The sequence below is a fragment of the Molothrus ater genome, chromosome 1, assembly GCF_012460135.2.
Source record: "Molothrus ater isolate BHLD 08-10-18 breed brown headed cowbird chromosome 1, BPBGC_Mater_1.1, whole genome shotgun sequence".
NCBI classification, from domain to species: domain Eukaryota; kingdom Metazoa; phylum Chordata; class Aves; order Passeriformes; family Icteridae; genus Molothrus; species Molothrus ater.
In genome coordinates, this window is record NC_050478.2 from 145,341,640 (window position 1) to 145,364,626 (window position 22,987).

The window sequence follows — 22,987 nt, forward strand, 5'->3', positions numbered from 1 at the left end:
ATACCTCTGTCTGCAAATAATTGAAGCTTAAGATCAGCAATGAAGAAATATGGATTGAAAGACAGTCTGTGAAGCTCATTTTCACATTAGCTGTAAAAAGTGCAGAAGCTTCAGGACCTTCCTCATCTTAGTGTCTGAGATGGAGGAACCAAGATACTGGCCTGTTGAATAACCTGACTAAAGGCACTGAAGAATGTTGTACTGTGGGTATGAATATAGAAGTCAAAAGGATTTATTAAGGTTTGACCTTTGCTCTTATAATCAAGATGGGATCTGAAAAACTCCCTAACGTAATACAGGAAAATGTTAAAAAACTCTTGACAAACTTAAAGAAAACAAAATAACCCAGCAAACTCTAGCAGATTTCCCACTTTGCACCAGAGCAACTCCAAGTAGGTGCTTATGTGGGAGCTGTTGTGTAGCTGTTATTGAAACTAGGAAACACTGATCAAATCCCCAAAGCTGTGCAAAAAATTGGTAATTTGGTAATTTCATGAGAATATTCTTTCTCTTTGATGGGCTGTAATAGCAGTCTTCAGTTTGAAGGGTCAGGAAAACACAAGGGAGCTTGATAAGCTAATCAGTCTAAAGCACAGCTCCATGGTTACCCTGGCCAGTTATATTTTATTGTTTAGGACCATCTTGCTTTCTTCAAATCACAAGGATGGGACATGCATATCCATTAATGGCATTCACTGAATTGATGAACAGTGTCTCTAGAATTACTAAAATATGATGGGTTAGGGGATGTCTGCAGGTGGGAATGGGCAGAGGCAGAGCCTGTTCCCAATCCTCTCAAACCTGAGCCTTAGGCTGCCTCTGACAGTCTTTGTGCCTTTACAAGAAATAAAGTTACATCCTAAGATGCACTTGGGAATGGGACAGGTCTCGGACTTAGCAGGAGAGATTGGTCACACTTAAGGAGAGGTTGGACTTGCTTGATAGAGCATGATCTGCTGGAAACGCAGTAAATCTCAGACACTGTATCATGCTTGTAGAGGAACAGATGAGTTTGCAGTGGAGGGTGGTAGAGAGACTTCTCCATTTCCCTGCCATTTCTGCCTGTTGCTGGTGGCTGGCTGCTCCTGTGCAAGGATGAGAGCAGATTTACCCTTTCTGTGCATTTAGCTAATACCTTGTGTCAAATAGGATAATTGATAATTAGTGTTTACATCTAAATGGAAGAAAGTGCTTGTATGAATTAAGTAGGACTTTGTATGTAATCTTAGAAATATTCATATCCTGTTATTCAAGTCACTAACCTGACACAGGCACTCTGTGAGTCACTTGTGAGAGGCACATTGTCCTTGCAGGGCTGCCTCTGGTGTCAGCAAAGAGGGGTTTGCAAAGGCTGATCTATGAAAAGAAATTTTCCTTCTTCAAAATGTTATTTTTGATATAAGAAAGAGAACCTTTGTCTTCCCTCCATTTTATATGGAAATTACAGTCTAGTAGACAATTATGGAGGAAAAGATGTTTCTTTCTCAGCCCCCCCTTCCATTGTTGGACTGACCTGACCATTCCCTGTTACACTCCCTGTGCTGCTGTTTGCCAGGTGTCTGCCAAATGTCTTCCTAGCTGTGACAGAGACTCCCTGAGCTGTTCCCAAAGCTTTCTACTTCTCCAGGCTCTTGAAGCCAGGCTTCATGAAAGCCTGGAAGAATTACATTAATGTCATCACATAGAGCCCTGCAGCCTCAGTTCTTGTAAGCACTGGTCACTATGCAGAATTGGTTATCTAAGTTTTGGTTTCAGTGTCCAATGAAGGACACTGAAAAACAACCTTTCAAAAAGAAGCAAATAGGGTCCAAATTGAAAACAACTTCTGAAAATAGTTTAAATCTAGTCTGTTAAAGAATAATCTCCTGAACTCATTGGGAAATTGAGTCAGTGGTTATTTAGTTGCAGCTTGCTTATTTTTGCAGGAAGAAAAAACAGGATTTAAACAGTATCTTTAATCTGGCATTAACTGAAACTGAAGGCACCCTCAAACAGAAATAAGGTTCTGTTGCCTGTCCATGGAGAATCATCCTTAAGCACAAACTGCCAAGGAGAAGGCTGTGGTATCTATTTCTCTGTGTCTCTGAGCCCAGCTTAAATGCTTCATGCAAGATCAAACACAAGCCATGTTTTAAAGGATAAGAAGCACTTGAGCTCAGCAGTCAGGAAATGGAAGAGCCCTGGCTATCCTGGAGGTCAAACCAGATGGTCTGACAGATACTTCTGGCTGGGAACTGTGTGCATCTGAGCCTGGAGAGTGCCTATTTTTAACAAATAAAATATTGCTGTACAGCTGGCTCTTTTGGGAAAGTAGAATTCTAAGGACATTTCCTTGCTCTGACTGTTTGCATTAGATGTCTTTTGATCTCATTTTTGGGTGGTGTTACTGTAATTGCTGTTTGCATTGCCTAGAGCATGGTTCAGGGCACACAGCCTGCTCTGGCTGCAGCCATCAGAGAAACCCCACGCACTTGCAGGGAGTGCGTGTGTTGAGGAGACAAGAAAGAATTTAATTTTCAAGTCAGTTTGGGAAAAAACAAGAGATCATGATGTGAGGAGAGGAAGCTGCGTTTGGGTTTGCAGAGTGTGGGAGATAAAATCTAGTTCCCATGAAGTTTCTAATCATTAGATGTGTTCTGAATAATTTTTGAAATATTTTGCAGAAGTGAGTTTCCAAACTAAATGAGGAATCAAAAGACATTGAGCACTGCAGCTTACATGGCAATTGTCTTTTCCAGATATGTTGTGAGACAGGTACAGAGTACAGTGATAGCACTGTGGTGGGTTGGCTCTGGCTGGACACCAGCTGCTCACTAAACCTGCTCTGCCCTCCTCAGCTGCCACGGGAGAGAAAATAAAATTAAAATCTCATGGGTCAAGATAAGTACAGGGAGAAATCACCCACTGGTTACCAGCACAGACAGGGAAATCAAACTAATTTATTTTAATTAGTTTAATTTGTTACCAATTAAACAGAGCTGGATAATGAGAAGTAAAGCATGATTATGACCATCTGGGATTTTCCATTCTCACTCTTCCTCACAACACTGCAATTATTTCATTTAGACTCCCTCACTACCAAAACATGGCCAAACAAACCAAACAGAGGTCCGTATATTCTATTTAATCATCTCATCAGAACAGCAGCAAGAGCTTGTGGAGAAAGAAGTGGGAGGGCCAGGATAGCACCAATGAAAGTCTGTTGAGCTCTGATGTCCCAAAAGAAAAGTTTGCAAGAGTCATCAGCCCCAGCTCAGCTGGTCACAGCCTGATAACAAAGTGAGAATTCACCTTCATGTAATGCTAATTAATCAGCTTCTCACCATTGTGAGCTGCAACATTTCCTGCTATCTGAATTTCTACTGTGTGTCTGAGCCTCTAATATTGAAAAGAGAAATTAAGAAATGCTGGCAATGCTCCTGGTCCCTGAACTAAATAGTACCCAAGGCTTTGACTCCCATTTTCAATGCCATCACTTGCAGTAGGTGCTATTGCTCAACACTGTAAAGTTCCTCCTATTCCTATGAATTTTGGAGAGCAGTGTAACGATGCTGTTGTGGATTGTATAAAACAGCTGCTACTGCTTCTTCTTTCAAACACTTTCGACTGGGTCGATGTCAAAAATGTCAGTGGAACTTCCTCTGTCTACTCCTTCCCCCTTGTTGTGGGTCTGTCTGTAAGGACAGCTAAAACAAGAAGTGTGTGTGGCTTCAGCTCCCTGTTAATCACTTCTAAATGATGCCCCAGTGATGACAAAGTGACTATTGACTACAGTTTTATTGAATATGTCATTTTTTAGAGGTTCACTTTCAATAAACAACTCTGCTGGAATAGCAAAGATTTCACTTGTTAGTTTTAAAAGTGAATTTTTTAGCTCTTGTGTTCATGGGTACAGGAGAATTCTTGGAGAATTAAATACCAGAGGACTAACAAAAAGAACACAGTGTTTGTTATTCTTGAGCTGATCTCATGATTTTTGGTTTTCTGATTCATGATTCTGTCATGTTGATGGTAGTACGGGTGTCATGTAATGGAAACAAACAGGCCCTCCACTATTTCTGCTTCTGCCTAAGTAGTACTATTTTTTAGAGTACACAAGTCCTCCATTATTGGTTTCTTGGACTAATCAAACAAATAATTATGGGAAAAGAGGGAACTACTAAGTGTAGCTCTGTTATTCTCTCTGTCCTGAGCCCAACCTGTAATGTGAATTCAGTGTTTAGGGAAGATTTCTGTTTAATGTGAAAACTGCAAGCTCAAAAAAAGAAAGAAAATTAGTTCTAGGCAGTACCAGCTTCTATGCTCACTTATTTGTTCCTGAAGGGTTTTGCTTTTTTTTTTTACAACAACGAAGAAACAGTGACCCTGAATTTTGATGTGCATTTGTAAAGCAGAGAACTGGTACAGTTTTGCTTGCATAACTTCTGCTCTAAGAGAAGTCATGTTTCTAAAGCCTGGAACAAATTTTGGATGCACCTTGGAAGGAAACATAATGGTGTTGTTTCTAAATACTCTTTGAATGATACCTTGTGTTTCTCTATCTCCTGCTTCCAGTCCTAGCAAAAATTAAACATGGTTAAAAGTAGTAGATTCCACATCTCTTTCAAATCCCAAAGATTTGGTCTCTTTCAAACCCCAGATGCAGGACTTGCTTCCTGAATATGGGTGTTACCAAAAAAGCAAACTGAGAAAGTGGCCATTTAGGTGGAAAATGGAAGAAAAAGTACAGAATAAAGAGCAAATAAACCTAATGTAACCACTCACAGAAAGAAGATAAAATATCCACAGCCAGATTGAGGCTCCATCAAGCTCTCCTCCCCTCAGAAATGTATTTGCAGAAGTTTGGGGGTTTTGTTTTACTCATTGAGCTTTGACTATATCTACTGACAGCCCATACACATCCCTTGCTGTGACATGAAGATTTGCCTGCCCAAGCTTTTAGTTCTGCCCCTGCAGTAGAGAACTTGGGGGACACTTCTATTCAGAACCTTTGCAGTCTTTGTTTTGCTCAGTACATGACCTCAGGGCAAGATATCTACAACTTTCAGGTTGTAGATATCTGAAACAGGGAAACTTTGCACAGCTTTTAAAATCTCCAGGAGGAAACGTGTTCAAAATCAAGCACACACAAGGATGTTTTGCTTGGTCCCAGTGAATTTTGGATTCCATATATCATCTGATTTCAGTACTCTTTCCCTACCAAACTTGGCATTTTAAGACAGCAACTTCAGAATTTCCACAGAAACTGACACTTTCAAAATTTGTGAAACTTTTAGAGTTTAGGGAACATAAATCCTTTAAGATTTTATTATTATGTTTAAAATTAATACCATTTGGAGGTACTGGATACTTGATAAAGCATGCTGAGCCTGTTCAGATCTGATGTGGAAGAATATGTTTGCCAGATTAGTGCATAAATATTGTGCAGTCCTGGATTTAATTTTCTGCTGTATTGAGGGGGCTCATAATTCCTTACTCCTCATGAAAGTAATAATTCCTTCCCTCATGCAAGGAAGCTCCTTTTCTGAGGGAAGCTGACATGGTGTGTTCCTTTTTCTAGTCTTACTCATCATAAATGGATCTCACTCAGTGTCCTAGGAACCCACCCACAGACAAGATAATCTCATCAAAGAGATATTTTTCTTTCTCTCTCATGACCAGCTGAGTCAGTGTACCTAGTCAGCAGCTGGCAAATATCATGCCTACAAACACAAAATAGGCCACTTCAAATCCTATGAGAGGATAAAGCCCATTTCTCACTCGAGTTCTCATCTAGACTGAGTGCTGAAGTGAGGAATAAGACCAAGTGATGCTTATTTCTTCTTCTCTAGTTCTTCCACTCTCTAAAACTCAAGATGGCTCTTACAGTGGCCCAGATTAGAAAATTAGGTTTTTCCTTTGCTTATCTGCAACTATTTTCATCTCAATCATGAAGCTAATAACAGTGCTTGTTTTCCAGATCTGCTTAAAAAGAAGAGAAACCTATCAGGAGGGTAGTATCACTGGAAATTCTGCATGCAGTGAACTAAAAGATTGTCTCTACACCCAAACCCAAATTACCTCTTTGTCACTATTTTGGTAATCAATTTCTCAAGTTGTGAGCAATGGTATCCCATTGGTATCAATGGCTCTGCTTGTTTGAAATATAAAAAGTCTCATGGGTGCTGGCCAGGGCTTCACAGAGTTCTTTGGGCTCAGAGGTTTGAGACAATTTCAATTTAAAGATTTGCTGATTGGTTTTTGTTTCTTTTTAACTTGCTTTTTAAGACTTGTAGTTATGCTTTGAGCAAATTTAGTAAGAAGTATGTTAATCAGTTCAATAGATTGGGGTCTATCATACCATGCATCTGGGTTGTGGGGTTTTTTAGAGGACAGAGCTAATTTTAGCAGCTATTATCACTAAATGATGCAAATGTTTGGAAATTAGTCATTTGAACCATGTCAGAGCTATTTCAACCTGCCTGTTCTAGGTCAGATCTTATCAGATTTAAACTAATTTATCTGCATTTGCAACAACTATTTTTCATGTTTACTCAAAAAAATTGTGCCATTCTTTCTTGTTAAGAACATTTGCTATGTTGGCACAGCTGTAGCAAGAATACAAAGAGTCTGGGGTAGAGACTCGACTGGAGCCTGTGCTCTGGTTTTGATCTTCATGCTCTGGTTAATCTTCTGCAGTTTCCTTCAGTCTTTTGTTCCTACTTCCTCAGTTCATAGCACCTCCAGACCCTCACTGCTCCCTCTGCTAGTTATCCTTGGTTTCTAGCCAAAGTTGATTTATACTCAATGTGGATACTTAGTGCTCATTTGTCCTTCTACCAGCATTGTCCCAAGGCAGAAATAGCTCTTCTTTATGGACATCACACCTGCTCTCTGCTCTTGTTTATCAGAGCTTTGATAAAACTCCATTTAGTCTCCTCTTGTAAGATGGGCTCTCCATTCCCTCACAGCACCTTCTTTAAATCTGCTCCTGTCTCAGTGTTTCTCCTTCCACCAAGGTTTTCAGAAAGATCTGTGATTTGGTTAGAGACATAATATAGATACTTAGACCTTTTCCAAAATATCTGTGGCAGAGCTGGAAACAGCCTAACTGACCCTTCACTCCTTTGCTTTGATCTTTAGAACTTGCTTATTTTAATTTAAAAACCAGGGGTTTATGTTCTGCAGGTGGAAAGATTTTTCTTCTCATCTTTTGTACCTGCACCAGGGAACCAGGTGTTCTGACAACATATATTGACTGATATTGTGGGGTTTTTTCTAGGGAGGCTCAGCTTTTTCTCCAGCATCCATAATTACTACCCAGAGGGCACAGACCCAAGCAGCAGCCCTGGCTGAAGATGTGGGATGCCCTTCATCCACCAGTGAGGAAATTGTAGCCTGCCTTCGTCAGTTGCCTGCTCGTGTCCTCAATGATGCTCAAACTAAGGTACAACATACCAAAGCAAATGCCATTGGCAAGAAATCAAAAAGTTTCCATTCACGCAAAGTTGTGAGAGAGAAACCATAAAAAATAATTTAGTCTGAATCCTTGTGAAAGAGGAACTGGACTATTTTTGGTGGAAGGAAGTTGTTGTCCATGACATCCAGCCTTGAGCTATGAATAATCACAATTTGATTCTCCTTTAGACTAAATTCCTTTTACACTGCTTTAATCATGTCTTCTGAAATAAATCTAAAAATTTTTTAGTTTTTCCCTCCTTTTAGTTCCCTCTAGCCTGCCCCTGGGTGTTACTCTATTCTGAGTCAAATGTCTGCAGCTTTAATAACAGAACTTACGCAGAAAATGAAGCAGGATGGGATGTCAGTGTTCAGTGTTTGAAGTGGGAGGCTTGTGAAATCTGCAGTATAAATAAATCGAGAGATGGATCCTTTACCCACACATTAAAACACCCACCTGCATTAAATTTTCCAATGAGGACCAGCATGGAGTCAATCCCTAGTTTAAAACAACATTTTTATGACTATAAGACTATCATTCCTCTTGGCCTCTTCAGTTTGTTTCACCTACTGAGACTGTCAGCAAAATCATTGTTTCCTGCCAATGATGAGTTTGCACTTATATTACCTGGTCACTTGTTCACTTGAAGGGAATCAATCAGTTGAATTAAGCATAAATAAAATAAAATTAAAGGGCAAGCTGAATTAACTGCACAATTCTTGCTCTTTTTTTTTTTTTTTTTTTGCCATCATAGCTGCTGGCTATAAGTGGCCCATTCCAGTACTGGGGTCCAGTGATAGATGGAATTTACCTCCAGGAACCTTTAGCTAAAACCCTGCAGCGCCCTCGGCTTCAGAAAATAGATCTGCTCATTGGAAGTGCTCAACAAGATGGTCTCATCAGCAGAGCCAAGGCAATTAAGGTAGGAAGACACTCACTGTTAATGAACTGATGCCATCACTGTGATTACAGTAATGACTGTAATCACATGCAGCCTGGAGAGATGCTTTTTGATTTCTACAAGTTGTGAATTATGCTCCACAAAAATATGCAAATGCATTGTCCTTCTCCAGCTAGTCTTGGTCAGGATGACTAATGACATAATAATATGTATTGATTAATATTTCTGTGGGAGATACAAAATGGTAAGAGACCAGAAGTGATTTAGCATTTATGCTCTACTGTCTTCAAAATCCTATTTATATTTCAGTCTCAGTAGTATCTCACAAAGATGAAAGCAACTTAACTATAAATTTCTTCACTGTGCTGCAGGATTAAATCAGCATTTTGAGTTTTTTTTATCAACCTTTTCCTCTTGTCTTTAGCAACCTTTTTTCCTTTTGTCTCCTAGAAGTGCATTTTCTTGTACAGATGATTCTGAGTATGGACTAGCTGTTGTAAGGAGCAGCACTGGCCTGATGTGGTCTCAGGTTTCCGGACAGAAACTGGTGAAAACAAAAATTATTTCATCCATGCTATACTGTCTGTTGCTACCTTGCAACAGGATTTCTGCAATACTTCACCTCTTAGAAGTCACTGAAATGTCCCAGCTTCTCTTTGCTGGTAGCCAATAGCACATAGACCAATTTCATTCAGGATTAATGGCCCACCTGAATTAAAGTTCATATTACTTGTTTACTCTCTGTCAGAAATTTCTTGATCTTTTTTTCATTTCTTTTTCTCTTTTGGAATCAATTTCAAGAGAAAGTCATAGGAGAAAGGTACAGAAGGTATAGTGTGATGCTGGAGGCCTGAAGATAATAATCAAGACCCTCTGAGAGTGGAATAAACCTCAGTGACCTCACTACAAGTCCTGTGATGAAGACAAGGAAGTGAAATTCTTTCCTTTACCACTATTTCTGCATATGACAGTTGTCTGCAAAATTGAGATGAAATTCCATGCTGTATTAAAAATTTTGCTACAAATCATGATGTTGATGAAAGGCACAAGTGCTAAATCCCAGCACTGTCAGATTGAAATGAAAAGAAAAACACTTGCAACTGAGAGTTCAGTAGAAAAATGTTGCCTGTCCAAAAATAAAACTGGAAATATCTTTTTTATTTAAAGGCTTGAAGAAAATAAGATTGGAAGGGAACTCAGTAAGTTGGTGCAACTCAACTGTAAGAAAGGATCACATCTACTAATGGTTTTTAAAAATTTCCCTCTATTTCTATTTTCCTGTGGCTTCAGGCTTTTAGGACTTGAGGGAATATGCATGCTTTGGCCAGTCTGTATTCCTGTCTGGGTTGTTTTCTTAAAGACTTGCTGCAAGGTTGAAGTTTCCTGATTTCTCCCTTGTCGACACAGTAGGGTATTAATTGTTGGGAAGCTGTAATGCTCCTTCCATCACTGAGCTACTTATAAAGATGCAATCTCCAGGTCCTCAGCAGCATTTCTGTGTGCTGGCCATGACCATGTATGGTTGCAGTCAATCTGATTATGAAGTCCTGAATAAGCCACAGACATATTTAGCTACAGTGACAAAATCTAGTGCAGATGGTGGTTGTTACTTGGAAGTCTGTACCCCATTTCCTCTCTCATAAATTTCATAAGAGATCTTTAACCTGTGCGAAATGTCCTCTTTCCACAGCAGACCTCAAAGAAGGATTTGAGACAATCCACCCTGTATCCCAGTCATCCACATAATTAATGTTAAGGGTTCCTTTGAGGTAAATCTCACTTGCACCTCTCTAGGAATGGCCAAAGCTGGTTTTACTGGTACACTCAGGCATGTGGGAAGGCTTAGCTGATGGACAGAGCACTGAACTGAATTTTGGAAACCAAGGCATAATTACTAGTTTGCCTTTGAAAGTATTTCATCTGTTCTAGAAAGATGGAAGCAAACCTCTCTGGGGTGAAAATTCACCTATGGCTGTGCTGCTCTGCAGAGACAAGATCTCTGGATGTATTTCAGTGGACAAACACAGCTGAAGGGTGCTCTGACAAGCCTATGGAATTGGCAAAGTCCTAATTTCCATCTTCTTTAGAGTGGCTGATGTCAGTGTAGACAGTGCAAAGAGTGAGGGTTAAATGTTTTTCTACTGGCTTGCTCCACCAGTTCCTGGGAATAACTGTGCTGGACAATTCTGTCAAGGACTTGTTCTATTAATCCTGATTTCTCTTATTACTGATCCTGTAAATGGTAAGGAGACATTTTAAACTATTTGGATGTAAGCAAGCTTGAGACACGGTGCAAATCTTATCACCTTAGACTGAAGTTGCATGCAAGTGTTATAAACTCTTTGCACTCTTCACAAAAAAGTGGAAGTGAAACTCTAGGCTGCAACCAGACCAGAAGGTGGAAAATCCATTTGACACTGTGTTGTTCTATGGCATCTCAGTGGCCTTGGGTTGCTCTGGGTGTCTCTCTGCTCCCACTGCAACACTGTGTATGTGCCTATTAAGATCTTTGCTATGAAAAATGAAACAGAAAGACAGAAGGCACCACTTATGTGCTAGCAAAGCATTTATGTTTGATTTGCTTACAATTAAAGGCTGAGGTCTCTCAGTGATGTTTGCAGCAGAGAGTATGCTCATGAAATGTCCATTTTATGGCATTCACTGAAATGCTTATTCATGTGAACTGAGCCAGATTCATCACTTCCTGGAGCACTTCCTACTCATCCCCAGTGCAGCAATCACAAGGTTGAAACTAAGTGGGAAACAAAGCAGAGTTTGTTAAGGGAATGGCAAGTGGTACCATAATGAACTATTATGTGACATATGGAGTGGTTAAGCCTGAACCCATTCACTGCAATTCCCATGGCACACCTTCAGGGAATATTAGCTTTGAGCAGTCAGAGATTAGGGCAGCTGAGCAGAAACCTCTAGAAATGTTGATTTCAATTCCCAACTGGACAAAAATTTTATCCCTGTCCTATATGTGATGGTCAGGTGGGAGGACCTAATGGCCTTAAATTTATGGATTCACTCATGCTTCTCTATGTCTGTGTTTATCTCTGTCTGAATGGAGATCAGTATAGCCCACTCTGTGTCCTCCATATGTTAAGCACCTACTATGTAATCTCCACATTGCAAGGATTTAGTTGAAAGACTGAGGTGGTATTTCATGTGTTTCCTTTCTTTTTCCTTCCCTCCTTAGTACAATCTAGTTGGATGCAGAACCCAAATCCAGTACATAGGGCAGTGGGTAGATAAATATCTAGTTTATTTACCTCATGTAAGCAAATGGATCTGTGTAGAACAGAACTACCATCCTGCAATTTATTGTAGTCAGTTAATTTCTTTATGGAAAAAGGTATTCAGCAATATACAACAGGTCATAGATACGGGTATATTTCTTGTAATGACCAGGGAGAAGTGTCTCCATAAAAGCCATCAGTGAGGAGAATGGGCTGAACTCTTTACTTCATATTGAAACTAGTTAGAAACCTTGGAAGACTCTGCTGAATGGTGGCAGGTCTTTCACCATCTTTTGTGACAGTGTTTCTCAAATGCCATTTAAGGCCTAAGATCTGTACATACACTGTTAGCATTATCACTGTTTCAGTTTGTTAAAAAGTATATTTTGCCTCTTGGAAGATGTAAATATTTGGTCTACCTACTGCTACAATTTCTTTTCAAGTAAAACACTGGGCCAGTTCTACTCATATGCTCCATAAGCTATCCTGCAGCAAGAAGAACAGTAAGCAGTATTTAACTCATTATTTAGGCAATGTTATGATATTTTTGAATCATCAGAAGAGTAGAAAGGAGTGCATGTGCTGCCTTTAAATATTTTCTTAAATAATTTCTTAGAAAACTTGACTGTAACTCTGAGCCAATTCCTAATGCTTCTTTAAAGGTTAGCAAAATGTAAATTATTTTATATGTTGTGCAGCTGTTTCTATTAATCTGGTAGCAGCTGTTGTATCTACTATGATTTGAAAATTGTTCTTTGGTCATATATTTTCTAATGGGAACATATGTTGGACATGGAAAATTTGTTGAATTGAATCAATTTCTGAGAAGTTAAAATATTTTGTCTTTTTCATGTTTAATGAATTTTATTTTGAACATATTGCTTTGGTTTTGGCTATCATGTTTAAGTCAGATGTTTAAACTATACTGTAGCCAAAGCAATGCTTGAGAAATTGTTTCAGGTTGTGCTCTTTTAGTGCTGTTTGAGGGGTAAAAATTCTTGCCATCTTAAAAATGCTAGTTCTGTTTATCATCCATCTCTGAGGACTATTAAGCCCTCTTTCGTCTGAGTCAACATGTCTTGAGGGCCCCACAATATTGTAAATTATTGCTGAGAAAACTCTGAAAAATTGCAGAGTTTTGGGGGCATTTTGAAGACCACAGAAACCTGTACATAGGTTTATGTACAGGTGAACCATAGAATTGTAGAACAGAATCATAGAACACACTGAGTCGGAAGGCATCCTTCAAGATCATTGAGTCCAACCTGTGTCCCTGCACAGGACAGCCCGAGAATCACACCCTGTGCCTGAGAGCATTGTGAAAACACTTCTTGAAATCAGACAGGCTTAGTGCTATGCCCACTTCCCTGGGGATCCTGTTCCAAAGCCCAACCATCCTCTTCCTGACCATCTTTATTCAGGAAAGGGTCAATGTTATTTCTACACTGCCTCTTTTCATTAATATATTTGAAAAAAGCTTTTTATTGCCTGTCACATTTCTGGCAGCTTCACCTCCACTTGAGCTTTGCCCAATTGAATTCTCTCCCGACAGTGGAAAGCAGCATTTCTGTGTTCTTCCCATGTCACCTGACCTTGCTTCAGCTGGGCCTACACCTTCCTTTTTTGTCTTATTTCCAAGAGAAGATCCCTGTCCAACCAAGCCAGCCTTCTGCCTCTTCTCCTTGACTTCTGACATTAAATACCCAAGGCCAGCCACACTGAGTCAGATCAGTGGCTTTTCAGCACAAAATGCTGTTTTCAGCAGTGGTTAAAAGAGACTGCTTATAAGATTAGGGTAAGCAAATCTGATACTTCTGGTAAAAGCTCCCCAAACCTCTAGCACTTTACAGCTCAGGGACTTCCTATCCTGAACGGATCTTTCTGTATTTAATAACAAATTATTTTGGTTTCAATTTTTTTTTACTTCAAAAATCATTGATGAAACCTAATTTTCACCAATTTTTGCCATTTACAAAAACATTTGGCAGGGAGTTTGTCGCCTTAACCATATGTTGGTGTATGATGATCCATCTCCTTCTCTGTGGTTTTCAAACATAACCTTTATTTGATAATTGACCATTGATGAGAGAGTGATGGATAAGTTCCTAGGTTACATAATCAATACCCTAAGGTTTTTTTACTTTGTTTCTCTCTGCTTTAAGTATCTATGACAAGAGTAGAACAAGTTAACAAATCCCTTTCAAAAAGCCAACAAAGTGAAAGCACTGCATCAAAGTTGCTTGTATGGGTTCATTTATACATAAGAGATTGGGCTTTGCTCTGCTACAGAAAAATATCTTTTCTTACATGCAACTGCTAACCCCAGTCTTCAAATGAGACATTCTTAATTAAACAAAGCAATGCTTCTGCTGGTTAGTAGGAAACCAAAGTGATGTGTGCCAGAGCTGTGATGGAAAAATTGCTTTTGAATTCAGTGAACTTGCAGTCAGGCCTTCAGTGAGCATTTCTATTTTCTGCAGAAGAATATGTGTCCTTGCTGGTTTTAAGCTGAATGATTTTGCAGGCAAGAGTGCTGTGCAGTTTCATATGTGGCATTTGTGCACATGAGGTGACGTGTCAGGAGCGAGCTCCCCATCTTTTTTGGAGTACAGCTGTATTACTAAAGCTGGCACCACATGACTCTTTCACATTGCATGGGCCAAAATCCAGCAAAAGAAGAATCTATTAAAAGTACAAGGCAAATTGCCAAGATCTTCCTGGACCTTGGGATACTTGGTAGAGTTTTCAAATCCCTCAAAGTCACTTATTCAAAATGCACAGAGTGTTAGAATACTAAGGACAAACCTCACCCTCAGCACATGGGGACTTATTTTCCATCTTTAATTTCTGTGACTCTACTGAAAAGGTATAATTCCATCTGTACTTTCTGTATAGGGTTGTGGAAAGACCTTCTAGCAGCATGATGAAAACCAGCTGTGGGCCATCAAAATAATATATTAAGTAAAGCATCTACAGTAACTAAACTGGGCAGACACTGTCCTAGTTTGCATCAAATAATAGAGGTGGTTTGACTGCCCAAAATAATAGAGGTGGTTTGTTAGATCTTTTTCTCTGGGGTTCTTATCCAAGTTTCAACCAATATGCACCTGTATAGTGCCTCTTTAGAAAGGACTTCATGCACAGAAAAGTTCAGGGTATATTTTTTTTTGCTTTCATGAAGTTGTTTTGTTTCTGAGATTAAAATAATTTTTTTTTAAAGTTTCAATGGATAACAGAAAAAAAATTCTCAAAGAAAGATATGTTGAAAAATTCCAGCAGTCTTTAGCTTTGGTAAAATTATGCTTGATTACAGAAGTTTGGCACAGAAGGTGGTCCTTGTGACATGGGCACATTGCTCTGGGGAACTTGCCTTTATGTTATGAAAGGTCACAGATCTCAGGAAAAAGGTCATTTCCCTGTTGGTTTCTCTGAAAGGCCCTAAGGGTTATGAAATTTGAAGATCATGGCTGTTCCCTGCATTGGGAGTTGAAGGAATGGAATTTCTCTTCCAGGTCTAAGGCAGATATTATTCCAGAAGGGACCCAAATAGAGAACTTGGAGCAGCCATGTTCCTTTGTAGGTGTTCCCAGAAGAGGCAGAGTGACATAGCCATGAAATGGCCTACACAGCATGTTTGCTTTCTGGAATCTTCAAAGGAAAAGAGCAGTAACTCCCTCTCTCCCTTCTAGTTTTCCTTCATGGAGATCATCAGAAAGGCAGCACTGGACAGACCTGCAGTGGAGGACTGTCCCTGGGAACCCCTTCTGTGAGAGCCAGCAAGATTTCTGTACTGTTAGAATCCATTGGCACAGCTTGCTACCTATGATTTGGACCTACTAGATCAGGGTTTCTGTACTATTGTGTGTCCAGAGGAAGCCAATATTTCTCATTGGTGACAATTTTGGGAAAGCAAAAGTAGGACTGTCCCCTACTCAATCCTCCAGGAATCAGAGATCACAGCAGAGAGGACTTGTTCCAGCAAAGGGAGATCTGAGCCTACATTGTTCCTAAAACACTTATCTTTTGGTTTTGTTTCTGAATTCCATGTATGCACTTTTTTCTCAGAAATTTGAAGAAAGTCAAGGAAGAGCCAACAGCAAAACAGCCTTTTATCAGGCCCTGCAAAATTCTCTAGGAGGAGAAGAGTCCAACTCGTTCATTGAAGATGCAGCTACATGGTATTACTCCCTGGAACACTCAACTGATGACTATTCATCCTTTTCCAGGGCGCTGGAAAACGCCACCCGGTAAGAAAGTCATCCTCGTACAATTGTGTGATTGGAGTTGAGCAAGGCTTGTTTTGCTTATCTAAAGTGTGTATTTATATTCTGAAACACTTGAGAAATTCTTATGTAAATGAACAGAAAATGGGGGATATGATTTCATTTTCTCTGAGGTTTCCAATGTCATTGGTAAACAGATATTGAACTGATTTTTATGCCTTGTGAAAAGTTTGACATGTCATTCTAGAACTGGGTATTGAGTTCAGACTACTAATACTTCTTTTTGCATTTTCATGTCATAGATGTCTGGGTTGCTTGCACACTGTGCATCAACAGTTCCTTGAATTGTCTCATCCCTATGACAGTAGAATTAATAGTCTGCCTTTTATTCCCAGTCTCCTAATTATACAGTCAGATACTTTTTCCTGATGGCCAAATTTGAAAACTTTGACTTCAGCAATTACAATCATATTTTTTTTAATTATGAAACCTGCAAAATACATTTATTGACAATGTCAGGCATGACTTGAAGCCATTTCCTCTTGCTTGTTACTTTGGAGAAGAAAGTAATCATCACCTCAGTACAACCTCATTTCAAGTAGTTGTAAAGAGCAATAAAGTTCCCCTTGAGCCTTTTTTTTCTCCAGGCTGAACACCCCCAGCTCCTTCAGCTGCTCCTCATCAGACCTGTGCTCCAGCCCCTTCCCCACTCCATTGCCCTGCTCTGCACAGGCTCCAGCACCTCATGCATGTCAGCAGAGGAATGAGCAACTTGCCTGCAGTAAATGCACTCCCATCCTTTGCATTGAAACATTGCATGGACCTTTGGGAGGTGGAAGTTGTAAACTTCCTGTTTTCTGCCTCTGAGCAAATTCAGAGACTGGACATGTAAGTGGAACAGATTTTCCAGAAATGAATAAAAAGATTATTTCCCTATTCTTGTCTCTGCTTTATGAGCAGATTCATTGTGGAAACTCTTTACTTTTCTAATGTGATGTAGCTTATAAACTGGTGACTTGAATCCAAATGGGCCTGTCCAAGATGTTCCACCTGTGTTCTGAACTGAGACATCATAGCTACAGGCTCCTGGTGTCTGCACTCTCAGTGTTTTCTGTCCCACTGTGAGCCTCTCCACAACACCTCAGAGACAGGATTTTCCTTTTATTCCTCCATCAGAGCTGCAGAACATTGCTCTGGGAGAGCCTTAGGAGCAGGAGAAGAACAGAAGCCAAGATTCTCTGGGAAACATCTGATTCAAAAAGAAGACAGTCATTTCTGAGTGGTTCAGGTGTGCTGGTGCACTGAGGTCATGGAGGAAACAAGCCAGAGGGTTGTGGGCTGAGCTTTGTGTCATTTATCAACTCACACATGTTGCCACATTTGTCCTCCTTTGTAGCCTGTCCCAGGGATGGGCCTCCCATCACCATGACACTGGGACCATTGCCTGCAGTACATGCAGAAGCACTGTGGTACACGGGCATCAAAGCCAGAACTTGTCTTCAGTCTCCTTCCATCACCACTGTTACCCCTGGGGGAATATTCTTTAGATCAGTGAGGTTTTAAGCCATAATAAACCACTGTACAATTTACATTTAAACCATTCTTCCCACCCAGAGAACCTTCTATAAGGAGCTGTTTTAACACGGCTGTCACATTTGATCACTGGCATTCAGCCCAGGGCTCAGTGTGGTGCAAACATTGACTTTTGCAAAGCTGCAAGGGTTGGCACACCACACATTTCCAGCAGGAATGGGACACACCACACATTTCCAGCAGGAATAGGATATACCACACATTCCAGCAGGAATGGGATACACCACACATTTCAGCAGGAATGGGATACACCAGCAGCTCCTCAGGCTCAGCAGCCTCCTGGGTATAGGGATTACCTGCTCCTTTATGATATGAGGCAAATACCTCGGCTAAGGAAAGAAGTGAATGGTTTATTCCTGGCCAAGCAAAAGGATGAATAGTGAGACAAGGGCATCTGATGATACTTTGCTTCAAGCACTTTGGAAATTACTCCATCTACAGCAGGAAGTGAGGTGAAACAGTAGGTACAGAATGAGAGTCACCTATATCAGCATCATATATGTGGTGGAGAAAACAGGTTTTTTGGGGTTTTTTTTGAGGTTTTTTGATGTTTGGTTGGTTTGGTTTTGGGTTTTTTCTCCTTAGTTTTGTTTCTTTATAACAAAAAACTTACTACCAGCATAGATGTGTAAGCCAAGAAAAGTTTTATGTAAGGAATTAACTGCTAAAGTTTTAACAGGATTACAAAGTGTGATAAAGCAACATAAGTGGTTGTTATAAACTATATACATTGTGCATATTTTGTGGTTTTAAAATAATTCTGCTTTTAAATTTGTTTTAGCTGCAATTTTCTGGTATTTTTTCCCAAGTGTAAAATGAGTTTAATTTTCTTTTTCTTTCCTTTTTTTTTTTTTTTCTTTTTAAAACTCTGGTATTCCATGCTTGTAAGAGACAGGCATTTCATTTTTGTGGTTACTATGCATTTAGGGTTTTTTTCATACTTCCTCAGAATAGCTGACTTTTTTCCCGCCCACAGAACCAACTGAGAATCCATTTTAAATGGAGAAATGTAACTCAAAGCATTTCTTGAGGGCTATTGCTCTCCCCAGACTCCCTGGTTTTCAAAGACCATCTGCTACTCTAAAGCCCCATGCTGGTAGGCGTGTGAAGCGCAGTAATTTTTGTTTCATTTGGGTGTTGTCAACCATAACTGTCGAAGAGCCCGGTGGTCAGTGAGCCCAAAGTTTGTGGTCTCACAGATGAGCTTAAAATAAACTCTGCTGAACCAAGATAGGTACCCAAACTGTGCCTTTCATAACCATACCAGTTAAAAATAGCAACATGTTTTCATGCTTCTCTGATGCCATTTGTTCTTGCACCAGTGGTTTTTTTTTGTTTTTTTTCAACCTACTAAGTCTGAAGGAGAAGCTGCTGTTTCAGATTCACTAAACTGAGAATTGAAACCTCCCAGTTCCTCAGCAGAAATGTTTATGTGCACTCACCTAGGTAAAGGTATATAAACACCCAAAGCACGTGCTGGGTCCTCAGGCACAGGAAGAACGGCGAGTGGAGGTGCATGTGTATATAATATTGCCTTGAGGAAACACGGTGAGATTTATTGCAGTCAGGTCTCCTCTCTTCTACCTGCCCCTCTTGAACCACTCATGTTTCTTCCAGCTACTGCTCACCCCACCTTCCAGCACCCCTTCTTGGGGCAAAGGAAGGTAGGAAGGTTTGGATACATTTGCTTCACTTGTACCTTTTAGTCCTGGTGTTAAATTGACCATTTGACTTCCTCTTGCACTCTTATTGGTTAATCTTTCTCTCCCACACATATTGCACCAGGAATTCCATATTGATGCACCCTGCAGGTTATCTTTAAAAGTGGTCTCTTATCTCTTCCAGTTCTGGAAACTCTGCCCAAGAAATCACACAGATTCAAATTCAGAAATTATATTACTGATCCTTAAACCAGGAAATACATAAGACCTCTTATTAGATGCCATCACAACCTAGAGGTGCCATAAAGAACTTTAAATTACTATAAGCATGATCCCTTATAAACTAGACTAAAGTGGGATTGATGTGGTGTTTTTTTTGCCAGGATAATTCTTATGTGTCAGATCTGGTTGGTTTACTATCATTGCTCAGCACTCCATAAAACAGCACTTCTAGAGAAGTGCTAGTCTTGTAGAGGGTGAATGTGGTTTCCTTCAACTTGAAGATAAAGATATGAGCTGGTTTGGAAAATTGAAGTAAACTATCAAGATAGAGAGATATCTGTTCCTTGTGGGGGTTCTTTCCTTTTTTCCTTTACACAACTGTGTCTGTTCTCTGCTCCTCCTTTTTTATCAGTGACCAGTTTATCACATGTCCCATCATAAACATGGCGAGTTACTGGGCTGCCTCTCAAGGAAATGTCTTCATGTACCATGTACCTGAGAGCTCCTCACAGAGCAGGTAAGGAGATGGATATTATTATGTTTCTTGGATTTAGAGTTTGTAAAACCAGGGCTGACTGTTTGGGCATGCTGTGGAATAAATGAATAGATCTAGGTATGTCAAATAAACAGTTCAGATGAGCAAAGGAGGGATTGGTCTCTAATAAATTCTTTAACTCTACAGGAATGCTTTTTCTGAACTGAGGCACTTCCCATTAGATATCTGAATTGAGTTTCCCCTTTCCAGCTTACCTACCCTGACCAGTTCCAAAGCCAGCCTTTCAGATTCCTACTCTGCATCTGATAAACCTCCCACAAAGAATCAGAATTTGGTCCAGGTCATCAGGAGTCCATGACTCTCAAGATAAATGGGCTGTCATTTTCTAATTACTCAACATTAATTGAGCACTGCCCTTTTTTGAGGTCAGTGCAGTTGTAGCCCAGTTGTACTGACTGGCCTTCAGTGTGGATGAGCTCAGGGATTTATTCCTTCCTGTGCCAGCACTGTGACTGCTGTTCTGCAGAAAGACTGTCTCATGGGAAGAAAAATATTTTTGCACACAAGCATTGGTGGACTCAGGCTCTGTGTCATCCTTCATTTTAGAAGCTTACTTGAAAGATTGTCAGCAGGACAAGCTGTATTATATTTTAGGCAGAAGGGCCTAAGTGGCTGTGGGAGATGCAATGTCTTGTTGGGCACAGAACAATCTGGCAGGCAGAGGCCTTTAAGGTGACCTTCCCTGGCTTTATTTTAGACCCAACCCTTCGCAGAAGTCAGGAAGAGGTGCTGATGTTTGCAGGCAGTGGTCAGCACTTTGGGCTGCCCTGTGACTCACCTGAGTGGCTCCTGCTCTCACAGGCTTGGTGACCAGAAACTGCAGTGACAGTCTCCCCTTCTGCTCCCTGAATCCCCAGAGCAGGGCAGGAAAGCACACAGGGATGCTTATCCTCATACTGTTTCCTTATGAGGAGGCCATGCTTGTTCCCAGCCCTCTGGTCTGACCCTCACCTCTCTCCAGGAAGGCTTTTTGAGACCTTTTCCTTGTTCTCAGACTTCCTCCAAAAGGGCTTAGGGGAGGGATGGTGGATTCCTACTGGCACCATTTGATCCTGTGAAGTTCCCTGCAAACTGCCTGGGTTTTTTTTCCTTCCTGATAGCATAATGAAAAAGCATTTGAAAGAAGCCAGCCCAGATCTAGGTTACAGATGAAGGCTATTATGCTGTGGTAACACAGGCTTGCTTTCTTTTTAACTGAGAAGTTAATCCTCAGGGAGCCGTTATTTCTCTGGCAGCTCCAGCGGGAATGTTCACAGTGTTCCATTTGGCTACTGATAGGCCCAGATAAGTGATTTTTACAAGGCTCCAAACAGGGCTGAGCTATGGTATGCCAAAAATCCAGCCACACAAAAAGAAAAGATGTGTTCTCAAATGAGCCAGCAAGTTTTTTCTTGCTTTGGAGAATGACAGTGACCCAGCCATCTACGATTAGATCTTATTTGTAAGTAGATTAAATAGTACTTACACAGCTTAGACCCACTGGCTTTGAGGCAGTGATTTTGAATTGATAAGAATTTTCTCTTCTATCCAGCCCTATTTAAGATTCCTCTTGTGCTGATGTTATTTAGCTCTCCTCACAGTCTTCTGTACAGCAATAGTTTACATAGCATGCAGCTACACATTGTAATTATATTTATGTTGACACTGGTGTTCTAGGTGAATTACTTTAACTTTAGTGCAAAAGTTATTGGTTTGCTTTTTCATAACCCTCTTTAAAAGAACAAACAAAGCTAGAATGCTGTCTGAACCTTGCAGGGACGTGAGGCAGAGGCTCAATTGCCTTAAGTTAAGCCACTTGCAAGGAGAAATGGCCCAACTTGATATGCTGCATGGCATCCTTACTCCTTTCATCTTTATTTATCCTTAAGTGCCATTAAAATAAGTGCTGAAAAAAAATGCTTGAAAAGCAAGAACTTTAACAGAGGTTGCAGAATTGAGCTTGCCTGTGTATGAGAGGATCTCATTTGTCACTACAATGTGTCTATTTATGAAGTGATACCCTCATTTTCCCAAGGGACCCCATACTAGGTCCTCTGCTGAATACACTGCAAGTATTTTGTTTAAATATTATCATTCATTCATTCATTCATTCATTCATTCATTCATTCATTCATTCATTCATAAATTAATTTTCCTTTATTCTTCATCCCACTTTTGCCATGTCACCCTCTCTAGAGCATTCCCCCCACCATGCAATGGATGTGCATTGCAGCCCCACTCACGCCAGTGCTGTGATGCTGTTGAGGGAAGGAGCTTCAAATGGGAGAGTGACTCCTAAAAATGGGAAACCATCAAGAATCTGGAACAAAAACACCAGTTCTTGGGAATATTATCAGCAATTTATCTTATCAGACTAAAACCAGTGATATCCATGAAACAGCCTTCGAGTAGAACATATAAACTAATCTGGGGGAAACATCCGGCAATCATGTCCCCAACTTCCATGAGACTTCTGTAACCATTGGAACAGAGTCCTGAAAGTTCTCAAGTTCTTCTTTGAAAACTGTGACTCCTAGGGGGGGAAGCAGAGGCATCGTACTCTCCCAGATAAGCTACACCCTAGGCTGGAAGGCAGGACTTGTGGGTGTGAACCTGCTCAGCAGAAGTGAGAATTGAACCCTGCAAACATTCTATCAAAGGCCTGAATAGCAGAACCCTGTTACAGCCATTTCTTTGTGTTAATGAATGCAATAGCCAAAGTATGATTTTGCACATGGTAGTCATGTACAGGGCATTTTGTGAGAGGACACACTAAATAAGATCTCCTCATCCTCTGTAGCTGGAGGAAAACCTCATTAGACATTCCTATCACTCAAAGGCTTTTGACAGAATAATGATTTCTCAACCAGTTTGCTGAGATATAAACATTCACTTCTTAAAATGGGAAATTTTATAGTGTTATGTCCATAGGGTAACATGAAAGATAAAATAATGAGGTTTTTTTACTTTGGTGTCTAAAATGTTCCTAAGAGGTCAGTTTACATGGGAGATGGACCTTCTCTCTGTGTTTGCAATCTGTATCATAAAGATGATGATAATATAATTATATATAATCTATAATAATTGCTAATGGTTACCTCAAAGGAGTATTGGAAACACTACATTAAAATAATGTTTAGATAATTACAACAGTGGAAGACTAGTTACTCTT

General features: G+C 40.1%; 1 protein-coding gene across 1 annotated transcript in view; it reads left to right on the forward strand.

Moving 5' to 3' along the window:
* Positions 1–22,987, forward strand: part of TG (thyroglobulin) — a 149,302-nt gene that overhangs the window by 112,477 nt on the left and 13,838 nt on the right. The window contains 4 exon segments of the mRNA XM_036406748.2: positions 7,262–7,426; positions 8,193–8,360; positions 15,647–15,828; positions 19,693–19,797. Coding sequence (XP_036262641.2) covers positions 7,262–7,426; positions 8,193–8,360; positions 15,647–15,828; positions 19,693–19,797 — 620 coding nt within the window.